General features: G+C 37.3%; 1 protein-coding gene across 1 annotated transcript in view; it reads right to left on the reverse strand.

Moving 5' to 3' along the window:
• Positions 1 to 15,036, reverse strand: part of TM9SF3 (transmembrane 9 superfamily member 3) — a 45,345-nt gene that overhangs the window by 6,165 nt on the left and 24,144 nt on the right. Inside the window, exons 8-14 of the mRNA XM_040072208.1 lie at positions 12,889 to 12,983; positions 10,927 to 11,057; positions 2,310 to 2,449; positions 707 to 775; positions 469 to 615; positions 228 to 311; positions 39 to 115 (exon numbers count right to left, since the gene is read on the reverse strand). Of these exons, the coding sequence (XP_039928142.1) occupies positions 39 to 115; positions 228 to 311; positions 469 to 615; positions 707 to 775; positions 2,310 to 2,449; positions 10,927 to 11,057; positions 12,889 to 12,983 (743 nt within the window). The remainder of the gene's footprint in view (positions 1 to 38; positions 116 to 227; positions 312 to 468; positions 616 to 706; positions 776 to 2,309; positions 2,450 to 10,926; positions 11,058 to 12,888; positions 12,984 to 15,036) is intronic.

A 15,036-nucleotide genomic window follows, 5' to 3' on the forward strand; every position in this document is an offset into this window, starting at 1 on the left:
AAAACTGTTAGAAAACTGTCAAAATATCTGGAACTTACCACACATTATTCCCAAAGCTGTGCTAAATACTGCCATATAACCAAAGTAAAATGATGTTTGAAACAAGCCATACATCCTGAAAAAGAAAGATAGAAAGTCACGCTAGGTGTTTCCCCTATTTTTTATCAATAAAACTTATGTGTCAAAACAGTATAATCTGATATTCAAACAAGAAAACTATCACTTACTTTGTCTTGAAAAAGTAGTAGTAAAAGGAGTACATGTAAACATAAATCGCAGTTGATGCCGCAGAAAGAAAGCTTGTCCACTGCCTGAAAGTAAACACGCATGTCCATCATACAAGTAGCCAAAAGGCTTCCGAAGAACATGCACAATGCACTTGGAAAAGACTCATCCAGCCTGAAGAAACACTACTTTTCTACAAAAGTCTCCCAATTTGGTTAACTATGAAAAGAATGCAACACTTACCACCTGTAATCCTCTGCGTTTAGCAGGAAATACGTACAAACGATGGTCACACAAACTGTCACAATGCAGAGGATAACCAGAACCAGCATCATAAAGCCATAAACATAGTAGATCTTGTAAGCCCAGAATGAAGTAAAAATGAAATACCTGAAGAAAGTAAACGAAATACGCAAATGAAATTGTAATTTAACTTAAATTGTAGTTTTTAATCAAACTGGGATACAGCTGACATACTTACATTTCAATAAAAATTGATCCAAAAGGGAGGATTCCACCTAGGCAAACAATAACAGCTGGCTCCATGAACCTGAAAGATATTAGGACTAGTTTAGGGACAACTGAAATTTTTCATTTGTAAACATATTAAGACCAGATAATACAGCACAGAACATTGTTTAAAAGGCACGCTAACAAGAACATTTCTGTCTCCTACCGGCAAATTAGAAAGACTCCCACAAAAAAGTCAAATATATGGATAAAACAAGAAGTTACTCTTGGGGAAAGCTGAAACAAAACATGAGGCTCGTGCCTGTCACCTACAGGCATCATCTTAGCCTTCTAACCAGCCTTAAGGCCACTGAAAGAATCTTTCTTGACAAAAAAGACCTGAGCAATCAAGCCCCAAGACATCCATTAGCCCTGAATGAAGGCAGTGAAAACACAGTGATGTTGATGGCTACAAATACAGCAAAAAGTGCAAGGAAAATTTCACAGGATAATGGCTATATAAATAGAGCCAGTGTTCATTTTTAATGCTATACCGAGTCATGAACGTGTAGCTAAAAATTAATAGCCAGCTACCCGTAGAAGACACTGTCACTAAAAGGTGACCTCTCCGTAGTATTTGCAATGATGCTGAAGCCAGCTGGTAACCAGCGATTTAATTTTCAGCTTCTTTTATTATTTATAAGGAGACTTGTCTAAATTGATGGTGTGTTACTTCATCACCATCAAGAGAAGTATCTTTAACTGTCACACTGATCCAGAAAAATCCATCAGATTCCCAAGATACAGGTCACAACATAAACTAAATTCTAACATCTGAGCTGCATAACCCACCACTAACAAGAGACTAAGTGTGCTGCACTTCTTGGACATTACAGGCTTACGTGTTTCAGTGCCTCTTTCAGTTTGTCTGTTCCATTCCTCTGAAGAGGGAAAGCAAGAAAAGTCTATTAAAAAAATCCTCTGAGGATATTTTAATTTCCGTAGCTTGCTGCTTTCACCTCAGAATTAAATTAATAGGAAAAAGTGATTGCATTCATAATTTTCCAAAAACCTAAGTATACTTTTTGAGACTAGGCACCACTTTACATTCACTTCAAAAATTATAAAGGCTTCTTCACAGTTCAAACCATATAACTGTAATATTTTAGGCTCTGTGCCATCAACAAAAGTACAGAATTGGGAACAGCATTGCAAGCTTCTCCCCACCATAACCCTGCAAATACGTCTCAGCTTGTGTAAGGACACCATTAATCAAAACCGTTCTGCCTTCAAGGCACACTCAATCCTAAACCTGTAAGGGGCATTAACTGAAGAGGAGAGGTTTTAGGGTCAATATATCTATACAAGAACCACCCCCTTTACACAGGGACTAAAGAGCATTTCAGGCAAAATGTGAATCAGTGATCCAGGAGTGCAAAATCTGCTACAACTATTAACCATGGTGTTTTAATTCAAAAGAAAAATCACATTAAGAAAATGTCAGTTGAGTGGTTCTTCTTGGCACAACGCAGTTTAAATTAAAAGGAGTTATTCCATTAAAGCTGAACACCAGAAAAGCCATTTTAAATGTACTGAAGTGAATATTTCTAGTTAACATTTATGCTCATCTTTACCATTTCTTCTCTGGTATAGGACGAGGCACTGCATTGACACGACATGGAAAATTAGGTTGTCCTGACAGATTTCGGCCAAGAATAGTCCCAACGAGGTTCAGTGGAAGGATGACAAAGAAACAAATACAGCACACTGCCACCTGCAAGCAAAAAATTACAGTTGCAATTAAAGAAACAGGTCTAAGACAACAACAGGAGATAATTAACCAGTATTAGTCCTTAGTAGTTACTGCTGTAGAATCATACTCCTACTTATGAAGCATTAGTCAACATGTATTTTATCAAACAGAAGCATTTTTTCCCTGAGAAACTTCCTAAAATACATTATTAAGTATATTTTCATCCATCAGTTGAGAGAACAGAAACATTACAGACTGCTTTACTGTTTCCATCTAATCATTATACTCAACACATTCCACAAGAAATAAAAGGAAATCTTCATGGTACTTCATAACAGAAAGTGTTGTCAGCATCTTTTACTGTTTTGCAGAGAGTACTGTCTCTGGGAATTAACACCTAGCAGTTAGGTAGTTGCACACAATATTACAATTGTTGGGTGAAAAATTCTTAATCCAATAAAAAAAAGAAAAAACCCAAGCCAACCAACCAACCCAAAGAGAATCACAAAACCATGTAAGAATGCTACCAATTTTGATTCGATTTTGGGTTCAATTTTTTTCCAATATGCACTAACCAGGCAATTAAGAACACAGACTGACAAAGAAACCAGTGACCACTGGTATGCAAAGATACATAATTTAGAAGCACAATGACCCTACTTACATATGGAAATCAAGGTTATGCGCAATACAGGAAAGGTCAAGCCAATGCCCCAGCTCTTTCCAATGGAACAGCCTCTCTAAAAATTTACCATGAATCTTTTTATGCCACTATACTTATGTAGCTCCATTTTTTCTATTCCTTAAAGGCAGCATAATTTATCTCCCAAAAATAGGAAAACTTCAAGTGTTAAGGAAGACATTGTCTACTCGTAACTCTTCAGCACAAAAAGAAATAGCATTAGACAAGTTGGTAACTTTTTGATACTGATAACTAAAGACAGAACAGTTGTCCATAATGCAATCAGCACAGTACACAATACTGACCCTGTGACCTTTTCTATGCAAACATATGAAAATACTGCCTTTTAATGGCCTTGTTGCCTGAGGCTCTGTGTACACCCTGGTGCCTCCTGAGTAAAGGAGCTACATTTGTCTTCACTCCAGCAGAATGTGAAGTCCACAGCAGCAGATAAACGCAAAACAACAGAGAGCAGAACACTGACTTGCTTAAGAACCAGGTCCTCTGAGGATAAATAAAAGCTGCTCATTTACGTTGTACTTAAGAAATCTACAGCAAGCAGCGGAAAAGAAAGAATGACATTAGTTCAATGCAAACTTAGCATTAGGTGAATCACACAAATTTAAGGCAACATTTGACTAAAGTCAGTGGGTTATTCTTCTATTATTGGCTAGCTTAAGTGAGATGTGAAGCGAAAACATTGCCTGGGGTTGGATGGAGCAAGCCTTCAGCCTTCCCAGGAGGGATATACCAAACTGGTGGGTCAACAAGCAGAAGCACTTTCCAGACTGCTCTGTATATCTTTGAGGAAAGGTTATTAAAGAATTACTTCATGAACCACTAAAAAATATGAAGTGTCACTGGTAAATAAGGAGTCACTAAGTTGTACTTATACTTGAAGTATAAATAATATAATAACAGTAAAGCAGTTTTTACACAATTAATTTAATATCTCACATTTATCTTCTTCCATTACTCAAAAAACACAGGTAAGCAAGCATAATGTTTTAGGTAGGACACTGAGGTTGCCTAAAAATAAATTTCAGGAGAAGCATACAACTCACTCAATGGATTCAAGTTCTGCCCTTGAAAACTACTCAGTCTAAATAAACGAGCAGATGAAAATTTTCAGAGAAAAATGTCAAAAAGTATCAGAAACATCAAAGAACATCATCTTGAGTGTGACATTTATTAAAATCCTCACCAAAAAGTCCCAGCTTGTTTGAGGTGCAGTAGGTACAAGAGATGTTCAAGAATTAAAGCTTGGACAGGATCCAAAGTATTTCTGAGCTGAACATATTGAAACCACTTCCATTTTCAAAAAGAGTGTGCTCTGCTTCCTGCAGCAAGGCCCTCCGGATGTGCTGGGTGGTCCATCCAGCTCTGTGGTGTTGTTCTGGCAGGCAGGTTCCACATCTGGCTGAGGCAGAAAGCTCAGATCCAGGCAGTGTGAAAGGGCATCTGTGCTACTCATGTAGCCACAACTGTCCTTTAGAGTGCAGATTTTAAGATGACTGCCGCTTAATTTCTTGATCTTAAAAATTTTGCCTGACTGGGGATAGTGGCAGAAAGAGAATCCACTGATTCACTATAAAGAAATTGCCCAGGAACAGCCTTGGGCTCTAAGCTCACCTGGAACAACACTTACAGCATCTTGTATTTGTCCGTCCTGCAAAATGTGTCTATTTTACAGAATCCACACAGAAAGATTATAACCTTGGACAAGGAACCAAGCAAGGAACATCCAGGCCTAATTACCGATTAGCTGACAAACTCCTGGATGAAACAAGGCTGTCAGTAGCATTTCATTCTAGTGTCACCCTCTGCAGAGCTGAATGGCTTCAAATCAGGTGGGAAAGGAAAGGGCTCAACTTGATCCAGTGGGGCTTGGCTGTTGTACTATCCAGGAAACTGACTCAGCAGTAGCTTTGAAATCTAAAATGTTCATCTGCATAAAACAAGCTGAGACAGACCAAGGTTCCTTGGATAATGACTTCAGTGAGTACAGTCAAGCTATCCCAGGTACACCTGTAATTGACTCCATTAGAAAATCTGAGTGCTTGTGGTTTCATTATCAGATCAAGGTATGATTGATAATGGTATAATAGCTTACATTGTGTTATGTGTTCGGCTGAAAAATTAACTGATTTCAAACAGAACGGCCAGCATCTTCAGTGATACCTGGCAGCAGCATTAAATAAAGTCAGCATTTTGTTTAACAGTGAAATGCCAGCTGTCTTAACGCTATGCAGTGTTCTGAGGACACCTGAAAGTGAAGTACATTTATTTCCTTTTATCTTGGAGCCATTTCAGGAGTCTTAAAATTACTTGAGCTAATTTTGGAGTACAAAAGAGACACAACTGAGCAAACAGGGATGAACCACAGCGCAGGTTCAGGAATGCCTCCTACTCCCACCTGCCTCTGATAAACTAACCAAAATGAAGAAGATGTGCATGTTCTTTCTACTGAGATAAGACCACCCTAGTGACTGCAACCTTCTGGCCCCAGTAAGGTGACCAACAAAACCAGTACTGGCTCTACACATGCTGAACTCAGCAGCATCTTCTTTCTTGCTTTCCACACATTGTCTGACTCACAGGTAGTCTACCTGCTCAGATTCATGACTGGTAAAACAACTTTCTTCACTCTTGGCAATAATAAGCGTTCTCTGGATGTGAGAGATGACTGGAGATAGCAGGTGTTTTTCAGGCATGTTCCTCTTAATTACAGGTCTGAGGTAAAATCAGTGCCCCTCCTCTCAGACTAACCAGGTAGTGTCCATAGCTGCAGATGGCAAGACAGTGTTTGCAGGCTGGGCAATATCCAAACCTACAGAATCTAAATCCTAACTGAAGCAAACACAGGGTACTGGGGTAACAAGTGTCTTAAAGGTGAAGTTACAAGATTTCTGCCTAAAAGGTTTCCAAGAGTAAGAATACAATGGGAAAAGCCGTTCAGGCACTTAATGGCCTCCACTTCATCATCACAAATGGAAAGGAGAAATGAAGACAAGATCAACACACATACCTGTTCTACCCTCCTGCCAAAGTCACTGAAAACACTAAAAATCTGATCCCAGTAACAGTAGTTGTGTGACAGGCAGAGATAAGAAAGTTATGTCTTTATGAGCATTTTAAGAGTTATTACTGCAACATCAGCCATGAGAAATTCAGAGAACTGTTTTAACTGTTACTTCCTAAACACAAATTACGCAAAGAGGCACATACATCTTCAAGCCTGTTTCTTCAGCAAGCAAACATGCAGAGGTTCTCTATAATCCGTGTTACCCAAAACAAATTATGTGAGTTTTTGTACCAAGCCAGTACATTAAAAAATACTTATTTTTATTTTGACTGTTGCAATTTTGTTGTACAAAATATCTTATTTATACACTAGCAGCCAATTTAATTTGCGGGTTTTAGTTGCCATTGTCAACCTCACCGAGCCTGGATTATTTCTAACTCATTTTGTTTTGATGGGGAAAGAATATTCTACTGCCCTTGACTGAATGTGCAGAATTCAGTTTTCCATATTTGAAAGGAAACATTGTCAAGAGGGATATAATCTATTTCCTAGTGCCATGTGTTTCTTATTTTCTGACAACTGTAGATTAAACTTCTTTCAAAGGTGATAATTAAAATTTTTATGAGCATATCTAATATTAAACAGCTACTGGCAGGCTATGCTGCCATGTCTGCTTAATGCACAGGGAAGAAAAGCAATGAAAATTAACTGTCAAAGCAGCAGCTTGATCTTCCCTGCCAGCTACTAAATTCAATCTCAGTCAGAAGACTCCCTCCTATAGAGAGGTCACTAAATTTGTATAATGCAACAGTTTTCTGCACATTGTCCAAACATTACAAGAAACAGGATAGAATAGAAGGCGTCAAAATAAAGTGTTACTAGTTTTATTACAACTAAGTTGTTAATCTAAAGTCTTGCTTTGGGTAATATTTGAACTGTTGAAAATATAGGTGGAAGAATTAAGCTGTGTCTATTTTTAGCGAAGTGAAGGGGTTTACCAAGGGCTGCACAGTCACTTTCAAGCAATTTGAGGAAGCACCCTGCTGAATGTATGTGACAGGATTTTTTCCCCCTATTTTTAGCCAGGTGTATTTCTTTACTGGGCTCAAGGCACAAAAATCGTTGGCACTACCAAGTCTTCTTTTTTTTAGTGGCAGTCAATACTCACATCAACTCAAAGCTGTCAGGGAAAGCTGCAGCTTGCATTAAGCTATCTGTTGGAGGAAACACTTTTTTCTTTCCAAAACAAGGTACATAAGATGCAAACAATAGGGTCTCAGTCCCAAGAGAAATACAGTGTGCTTAGCCTTACTTAATTAAATCATTGAAAATGCACACTGGAAACCTTAGCCACAAAGGAACCTACTGTTCAAACAAAACAAAAATGATAAATTTTAAAACACTTAAGAGAAGCTGCATAGATTTTGCAGTCAGAATATTACATTAGTCATAGTAGCTTTAATGGAAATCTTTAAATTATGCATCACTCACAGAACAACGTAAGCAGTCACAACTTATGAAATGCCAAAACTGAAATGGTCCCTTCAAATTCAATCATGCTGCACTCTGTAGAAATTCTGCATTAGTCAGTATTTCTGCACAGAACTAGAACCATACTCCTCAAACATATTGTACAGAAGTCACTTCATATACCATTATTTAAAATCATTCTTAAATCTTCTGTGCTCCCCTTTTTTATATATAATTCAAACACAAAAAATATAAAGATGATTGTTAAATACACTAGAAAGGCTGATAAACATAAACAAAGTAAGTCAAGATGTGTAACGACTTCAGAACTCAATGTTCACCAGTAAGGAGACATAATAAATTACAAATTACACCAAAAAAATCAAATTTGGACTCCAAAGGCATGAATAATTGAACAGTACCCACTGCATTTCTATAAAGGAGAAGGGATGAGTGAAAAAAGCAGAGATATTGGATCTCCTTCATATGCTCCAGGAGTTAAAAGCTTTAATGCTTTTAAGTTTTAAAAAGGTCTCATATTTGAATAAAATCTGTCATATTCTTGATATCATTTTGTAGGGAAGGGCAGCTGAAAGCTACCCCAAGGAAGAGATGAAGCCTCTGTTCATGCTCATGGCTTATTTCACTGCAAGAAGGTTTGTCATTCCAGAGGCAAGACAGCTTGCAAGTATATCTGAAGGGGCTAAGGGCAGAGTCCCAAGTGTGAAGACCGATTTCAGAAACAAGCTTTGCATCTTCCCAGGCCCTGCCACATCTTCAAGATCTCAGCCACCAGGAATGAGTTATACAAGGTGAATGAAGTTTTGTAGTCAAACAGACTACAGTGAGATGCATGAAGGTCCTGAAGAGCCCAATGAACTTGAGGCCTTCAAGACAAAGTCTAGAAAAGCAGATACCAGGCAGGTGAAATATGCAGCAACTGGGTGTTAGTTTGGATCTCCTGGATTTGATTCTATCAGCTGCCCTTGCCTAAATTCCATAGGAAAATCCCTCTGAAGGGAAGAATGAAGTCACAGAGGCTACTGAGATACTTCACTGGGAAGTGGCAATGCACACGATGACTTATTTAATTAAGAATAGTTTCTTAGCAACCTTTTAGCTAAGGAACTTTTTTCAGCAACTCAGTTTCTGCTTTTTCCAGGTTTACAGAAGCCAAGATGAGGGGGTAATACTTGCCAGCAATTTAAATCAAGGAGGGTGGTTTCAAGACATGCCAGGGTAAAGGAAGTTATTTCTGCGTTCTAATACATTTTTAGGTGGCAGAGGTTTTATTGCCCCAACAAAGCAGCAAATTTGCAGTAGACAATTCTGGAAGCTTCTTTACATTGAGAACAGAAGTGGAAAGACACAAAGGGATCTAATCCATAAAGCCAGAGGGCTTCCTGGGGACTTCAACCCAAAGCATAACATAGTAATTGAAACAATTTCCAATTCCTTTGACCAACCAGCTTGTTGATTTGAAGTCATTAGAGCGTTGCTCATCCTGATGAGGTTTCCGATTCATAACCTGCTTGCCTGCTAACTCCGCTTAAGTTTTATTGCCACAGTCACAAGGATTCAAATGCTTTCATAAAACTTTGCAAACATTAAAATCACTGTGTATAGAGCCCTAACATCCCGATGAAGTGAACCCTGAAGATTTATATATCCATTTACTTTTCCATGCATATGCCCATGGTCTTAAAATACAAATCAGCTGAACAAATTCACCAGACAAACTTCAGGCCACGTGGAATCGCCTTCCCTCAGCATTCCTGGCCTCCAAATGAGAATACAAGTGAGAAATGAGATACCATAACTGCTTGCTTAGCAGTAAAATAGAGTCTCTTTGCACATATCAAAGATCAATGCTGTAAACTTTTATGACAGTATTGTATATGGCTGCTAGCATAGGAAAGAAAAAAACAACACAATATTGCTTTGGGACACTGACCGACTAACATAAACATACTCCAAGATAGAATTTTAATCTAATTTCTCTAAGAAGACAACCAGAAAAATAAGTGAAGAGTTTACAATCAAGTTTAGTTTTATATTTCATTTAGTTGTTTTATAAAAATGAATTCAGTGTAGAAAGCTGGCATTTAGGTACACTTTGAAAATACTGTTAATAAGGAGGTGACTAGAACCAGCAATGTACACAGAGTGACTCCTCCATCAGTAAAAAATTATTCAAAGTCTTTGCCTGAAACTGAGAATTGTCTCTCTTCTTGTTACCATTTATAATCTCTATCACATTCATTCATTAACAATGTGATCTTTAGAAGTATTTTCAGTCACATACTGAATTCCCATCACAAACCTAAATAGTACAATATATAAGACAGAAACTTTTGATACTAAGTTTCATTCATTTTGTGGTAGGCTTAAACTAAGAAGAAATCCAAGGCTACTTGAATGTCTCTGGATTATTTTAACAACCTAACATATCACAAAAACTAATATGCAGTGAAGAAATCTGTAAGAAATGTTACCAAGATTTCCTACAGACATTACTGAAAAGAAAACAAGACTTCCTGTATTAAGATATTCTTTTAAGTTCACAGTGCTACTACATAAAATTAGAAAAAGCAATTTTATGGAGCATATTTAAAAAAAAAATCTGGTTTAAAACACTAACCCTTACAAGTTCAAACAGAAATTCTGCCCAAGTGAGAAGTGATTACTTCCTACATTTTATTCACAGGATTATTTGAGGTTGCCTGAAAGGGGCCAACACAAACAAACTCTTGACAAAGGAAACAGAGAAAGTCATCACGACTATATGAAAAATTACTACAACAAGCCTAGTTTTTCAACTGATAGGGTAAATGCACAGACACAAGACCATAACTGGACAGTAAATAACATTAAACAAAGTGAAGAGAGCAACTCATTTTTGTAAAGACAGGTCTGTCAGAATGTCTTATCTCATATTGTTGCCTGATAATTTTCTTTTTTTTTTTTTGCTTGATTACAATGACTTAGAAGTATGTTTCACTTGGAATCCCTTTGTATTTCATTTTGTATTATAAACAGTTTGCACCGGCCATCCAGAAGGAAATTCAAGTTGCTAACTTTCCACATTGTTAGAACACTAAGCTGAATACAGCAGAAGTGTCACTTTAAGCAGAGATGACTGTTTTGGCATCAAGCTGTTGCTATTGTGATTAAAATTAATTATACTTGGAGCACCTTAACCCCCTCCCACGATAAATTTCTAACTAGCTAAAGCTACGACTCACAAATGTATTTAGATTAAAAAGATACCATTTTTCTGTGTGTACAGTGGAGGTTACATTCTCCAAGAAAACAACTCACCATGGTTGCAAAGGGAATAGCTCTTGAAGCATGGTAATAGATGGCAATGAAGTTGATGAAGAAGGCAGTTCCACACACCATTGCTGGAATAAGGAAGGCTCCGATGAACATCTGCTTTATCCATCGCCTTCCTGTAAGAAGGGACATTTCAATGGGACTGGTAAGATAAGACTGGCGTTTTTTTTGATTTATTAGCAAGCACTCCAGAATTTACATGTTTGACTTCTCCCACAAAATGACAAAGGAAATAAGTAAAAACATACTACATTAATACAAGAGCCAAGAGCAAACTAAGCTTCATCTGACTCTGGTAACTCACAAGATGTAGCACATTAATCAATTTAGCAGGCCAGGTGAAAAGACAAGAAAAGGGATACAGCATGAGAACATTTCAGCTGGAACATCCGCTGACAAAGCTGGCCAAAGGACCTGGGGTGTGAAACCTAAGGGTGTATGTAGCTGCAGATGAGAAGAGACAGAGATAGCAGAGCTGGCCCCGTGCAGAACCTGCTCCCACTCTGAGAGCACAGGGGATCTCAGCACTGCTCCCAGGACAACTCAGCACTACAGCAGCTTCCAGGCAGCACCTGCTCTGGACTGGCTTGATCCAACCAAGCTGATTACACACATTCAATGGCTATCCCTGGTATAAAGCAAAATGCCAAAACCTTTAATATAGAGGAAAACTGGACTCTTGACATCTTCAATAGCAAAAAAGGTAGAAAGAAAGTGATTCCTAAACTCCAAGCATCAAGGGAACAGAACACTTGTTAGCAGTTATTACTAAGTTTAGAGCTCCCAGAAATCCTTTTGGGCAATCTCTTAAAAATTTCCCTATCTGTATTCCCTGTACTTTTTATGCTGTTAAATACTGTCTATATTTATTCACCATGATATTAATATGCAGTAAGTAAAAACAATTTTTAAAAGCATATATTTTCAAGACAATCATATGTATTTTCACCATGAGCCAACACAATCAGCATTTCAGGGTTTGATGTATGTTTATCTGGAAAAAAAAAAAAAAAGCGTATCTGGCTCAACTACAGAGCACAATACATTACAGCACAGCTACCCTTTTCTAATTAGATCTGGTTTTGTACAGATTGCTAGGTTTATAAACAAGCCACATGAAAATAAACTTCTGACCTCCAAACTCAAAGTACAGTTGAGATGGAACACTAACAGGTATATCATGCTAAAAAGATACAAATTTTCTTTTGCGAACATACCAGAATTATTTTTTCTAAGCACTCTAGAAGATAATAGATATTGATTATTCTTTTATTGCAGCATAGGGAATGGATGAAGCTAGTGCACTGTAAGAATCTAACTGGTCATAACTCAGAGGCATAGTGGGGAGCATTTGAAGACAGCCTGTTCAAATCTTCTGTCAATTTTATTTGGCTTCTGCTCTCAACTGATGCTCATTTTGATTTGCTAAGTATAAAGTAGAGCATATACTGGAAGGTAGAACAACTTTCTTTAAAAGATGATATAAACAGTTTTCCCCATCCACAATTAATGGTCCAGGAAATAATCTATCTTCATCCTTTTTGTGTTAGCCTAACATAACCCCCCTGGTGCATACAGAAGAGGACCATGTAGGAGTCATCTGGAGAAGATGACATGAGCTGTTTAACAACACATTGCACAAAAGGAAAGGTTGCTATATTCTGTGGATGTTATGAGCCAAAAATTATACACAAGAGTGTAACGAGCAATTTGGAAGTTACAACCTTTAACAGTTCTTTAGCTCTTTTAAATTAACCTAAGACTTCAATTACCTTTTTAGAAAGCATACCCAGCACTGAGTAGGTAATATGAAAGTTCAATATACTCAACATATTTTTATTATGAACCTAACGGATTCCATCTAACTCCATGAGGACTCTAACTAACTAATACTAACTTCTCCATTTAACGAAGCAATGAAAATGCTGAAACATGAAAACAATTTACCTCCTTGCCTGGCATAAAGACTTCCTCCAAAATATCCATTCACTGGCGATGTCGCAGCATAAACAAATATAGCTGTACTAAGCATCGATCCTCTCCTACAAGAAGGGATGTTTTTAGTAAATGAAATACAAAACCAAACATGATTAGAGCAAAAAGACCCCGTTTTATTTAATATTTTTATGTAATACAAATATTTAGAAGCGCTTAAACTGTAAAATCTGCATAAGAATGAGAACTGTTTTATACAAGGCATTGGTCAAGTCTAATTCAATGTGGGAAAGAGTTTTGATATACTATACTCTTTTCTAACATGCATTTATTTTAACTGGAGTACAGAATCTCACCTCTGATAAATATACTCTGACATTTGGATGTGTGTACTTTGTGCATAAATAACTATTTACATTACATACATTGAGTGCAAGAATCAACTGCAGATAAAATGTCAAAAGGCCAGTATTAACAAAAATATACTAGGATTGTGAATAATGTTTCTGCCACCTCCAGAAATTAACTTTTAAGATCAAAAGCGTTCATCTGGCAGAAAATTAGATTTAGAAACTATAAATACTATAATGAAGTCACAAATCAGCATTAAGTAGTGCAATCAGAAGAGCATAGTAATTTTTAAATGTCACCCCATTAAATGTTGGACTACTAATTTTGGCGTAATTTTTCTGAAATTTTACAAGCAAAGCTAATAATTTTAAATCAAAGAAGCCATTTCCAAATACATTTTAAAAGATCATATCTAAGAATAGGAAGATATAAATGTTATTCATTAATAGAGCAGTTTCTCCACATCCCTCTGCTATTCTTTGACAGCAAACAGCAGTAGGTTTTCAGCTGACTTACTGTACTTTCTTCAAATTAGTTGCTCTGAGAGATTCTAGTTACTGCCACTTTGGTTTCTGAGGAACCATTCCTGGATGCCTGCTGTACTCAAAGAAGCAATCTTTAGCACTTAAGCTTCCACGTCTGCTTGACCAAAGCAAATATACCTGCTGGTCACACACACTGAAGGACTGTTCTGCCAACATCTGTTTTTCAAAAACTTCTCCTAACTTAAGCCAATTTAGAAATACATGCAAAACCCCCAAGAGCAGGCACAGTCTGAAATGGCACTGCCTCTGTGTAAATCCAGGCGACCAGTAAAAACACCAGTTTTTACTTGGTGCTATTTTCCTAAACGTAACAATTGTCTGCAACACAACTGTTGCAATTGAGGTCAACTGTTCCACTACAGACCCAGAATAAAATTCATTTTGAAAGTGCTATTGCAATAAAAGGCAAAGTGCACGTATCTTTTCAAAAAATACTGTTCTGATACATTTTACAACTGACGTGACTAACTTACAGCTTCCCTAGGGGCACAGGCGTTCTGAAATGGTTTCATTTTGTCCTCTGAAGGGCTGACATGCTGCACAGTTAAAAGTGTGTATGTATGCCAGTCTAGAAATATAACCATGAGGCACAAGGAGGAGAATAACACCCCATGAAAAATGAAAATACGCCAAGATTCTGGTACTACAGAGTGGCTTTTTAAACACACCATAAAAAGGCCACTAAATTGAAAAGCAAGAGTTCTCTCTAGCGGCATATTGGAAGTATTACAACTTGTTAAAATCAGGTTACAGGTGATATTTACAGATGAAAGTTTAGTCACTGCTTAAATCACTTTTAAAAAACCAAAAACCACCCCCCAAAACCATAAGCCAATAAGTGCCTCCGACACCCAAAACACAATCACTACAGAAACAGATAAAGTCCACCCAGTAACCCAAAAATCTCAATCAAATTAAGAGGTAAGGGAAGAAAACAGGTGAACTACAAGGAGTATATGAAATTCAAACTTGTGTATTATTTCTTTTTTAAAACAGATTCTTTCTAGTCAGGACCACAGACCACTTATTTCTGGGGATTTTACATCAACACAGGCTGAGCATTCTGTATTCAAAAGAACTTAAGGAATTACATTTTCATTCCCAAGCAGACTTGTGATAAGACTGACTTAATACTGATTTGTCAGCAGAAAACAGACTATTCACAACAGAGCACACTCTTTTTCAACCTTCACAGGACATGGTGGGAAAATAGGGCCAGAAATAGTATATACTAACATCTTGTTACTCTGGATGAAACCAGGAG

Source organism: Hirundo rustica, chromosome 8 (assembly GCF_015227805.2).
Source record: "Hirundo rustica isolate bHirRus1 chromosome 8, bHirRus1.pri.v3, whole genome shotgun sequence".
NCBI classification, from domain to species: domain Eukaryota; kingdom Metazoa; phylum Chordata; class Aves; order Passeriformes; family Hirundinidae; genus Hirundo; species Hirundo rustica.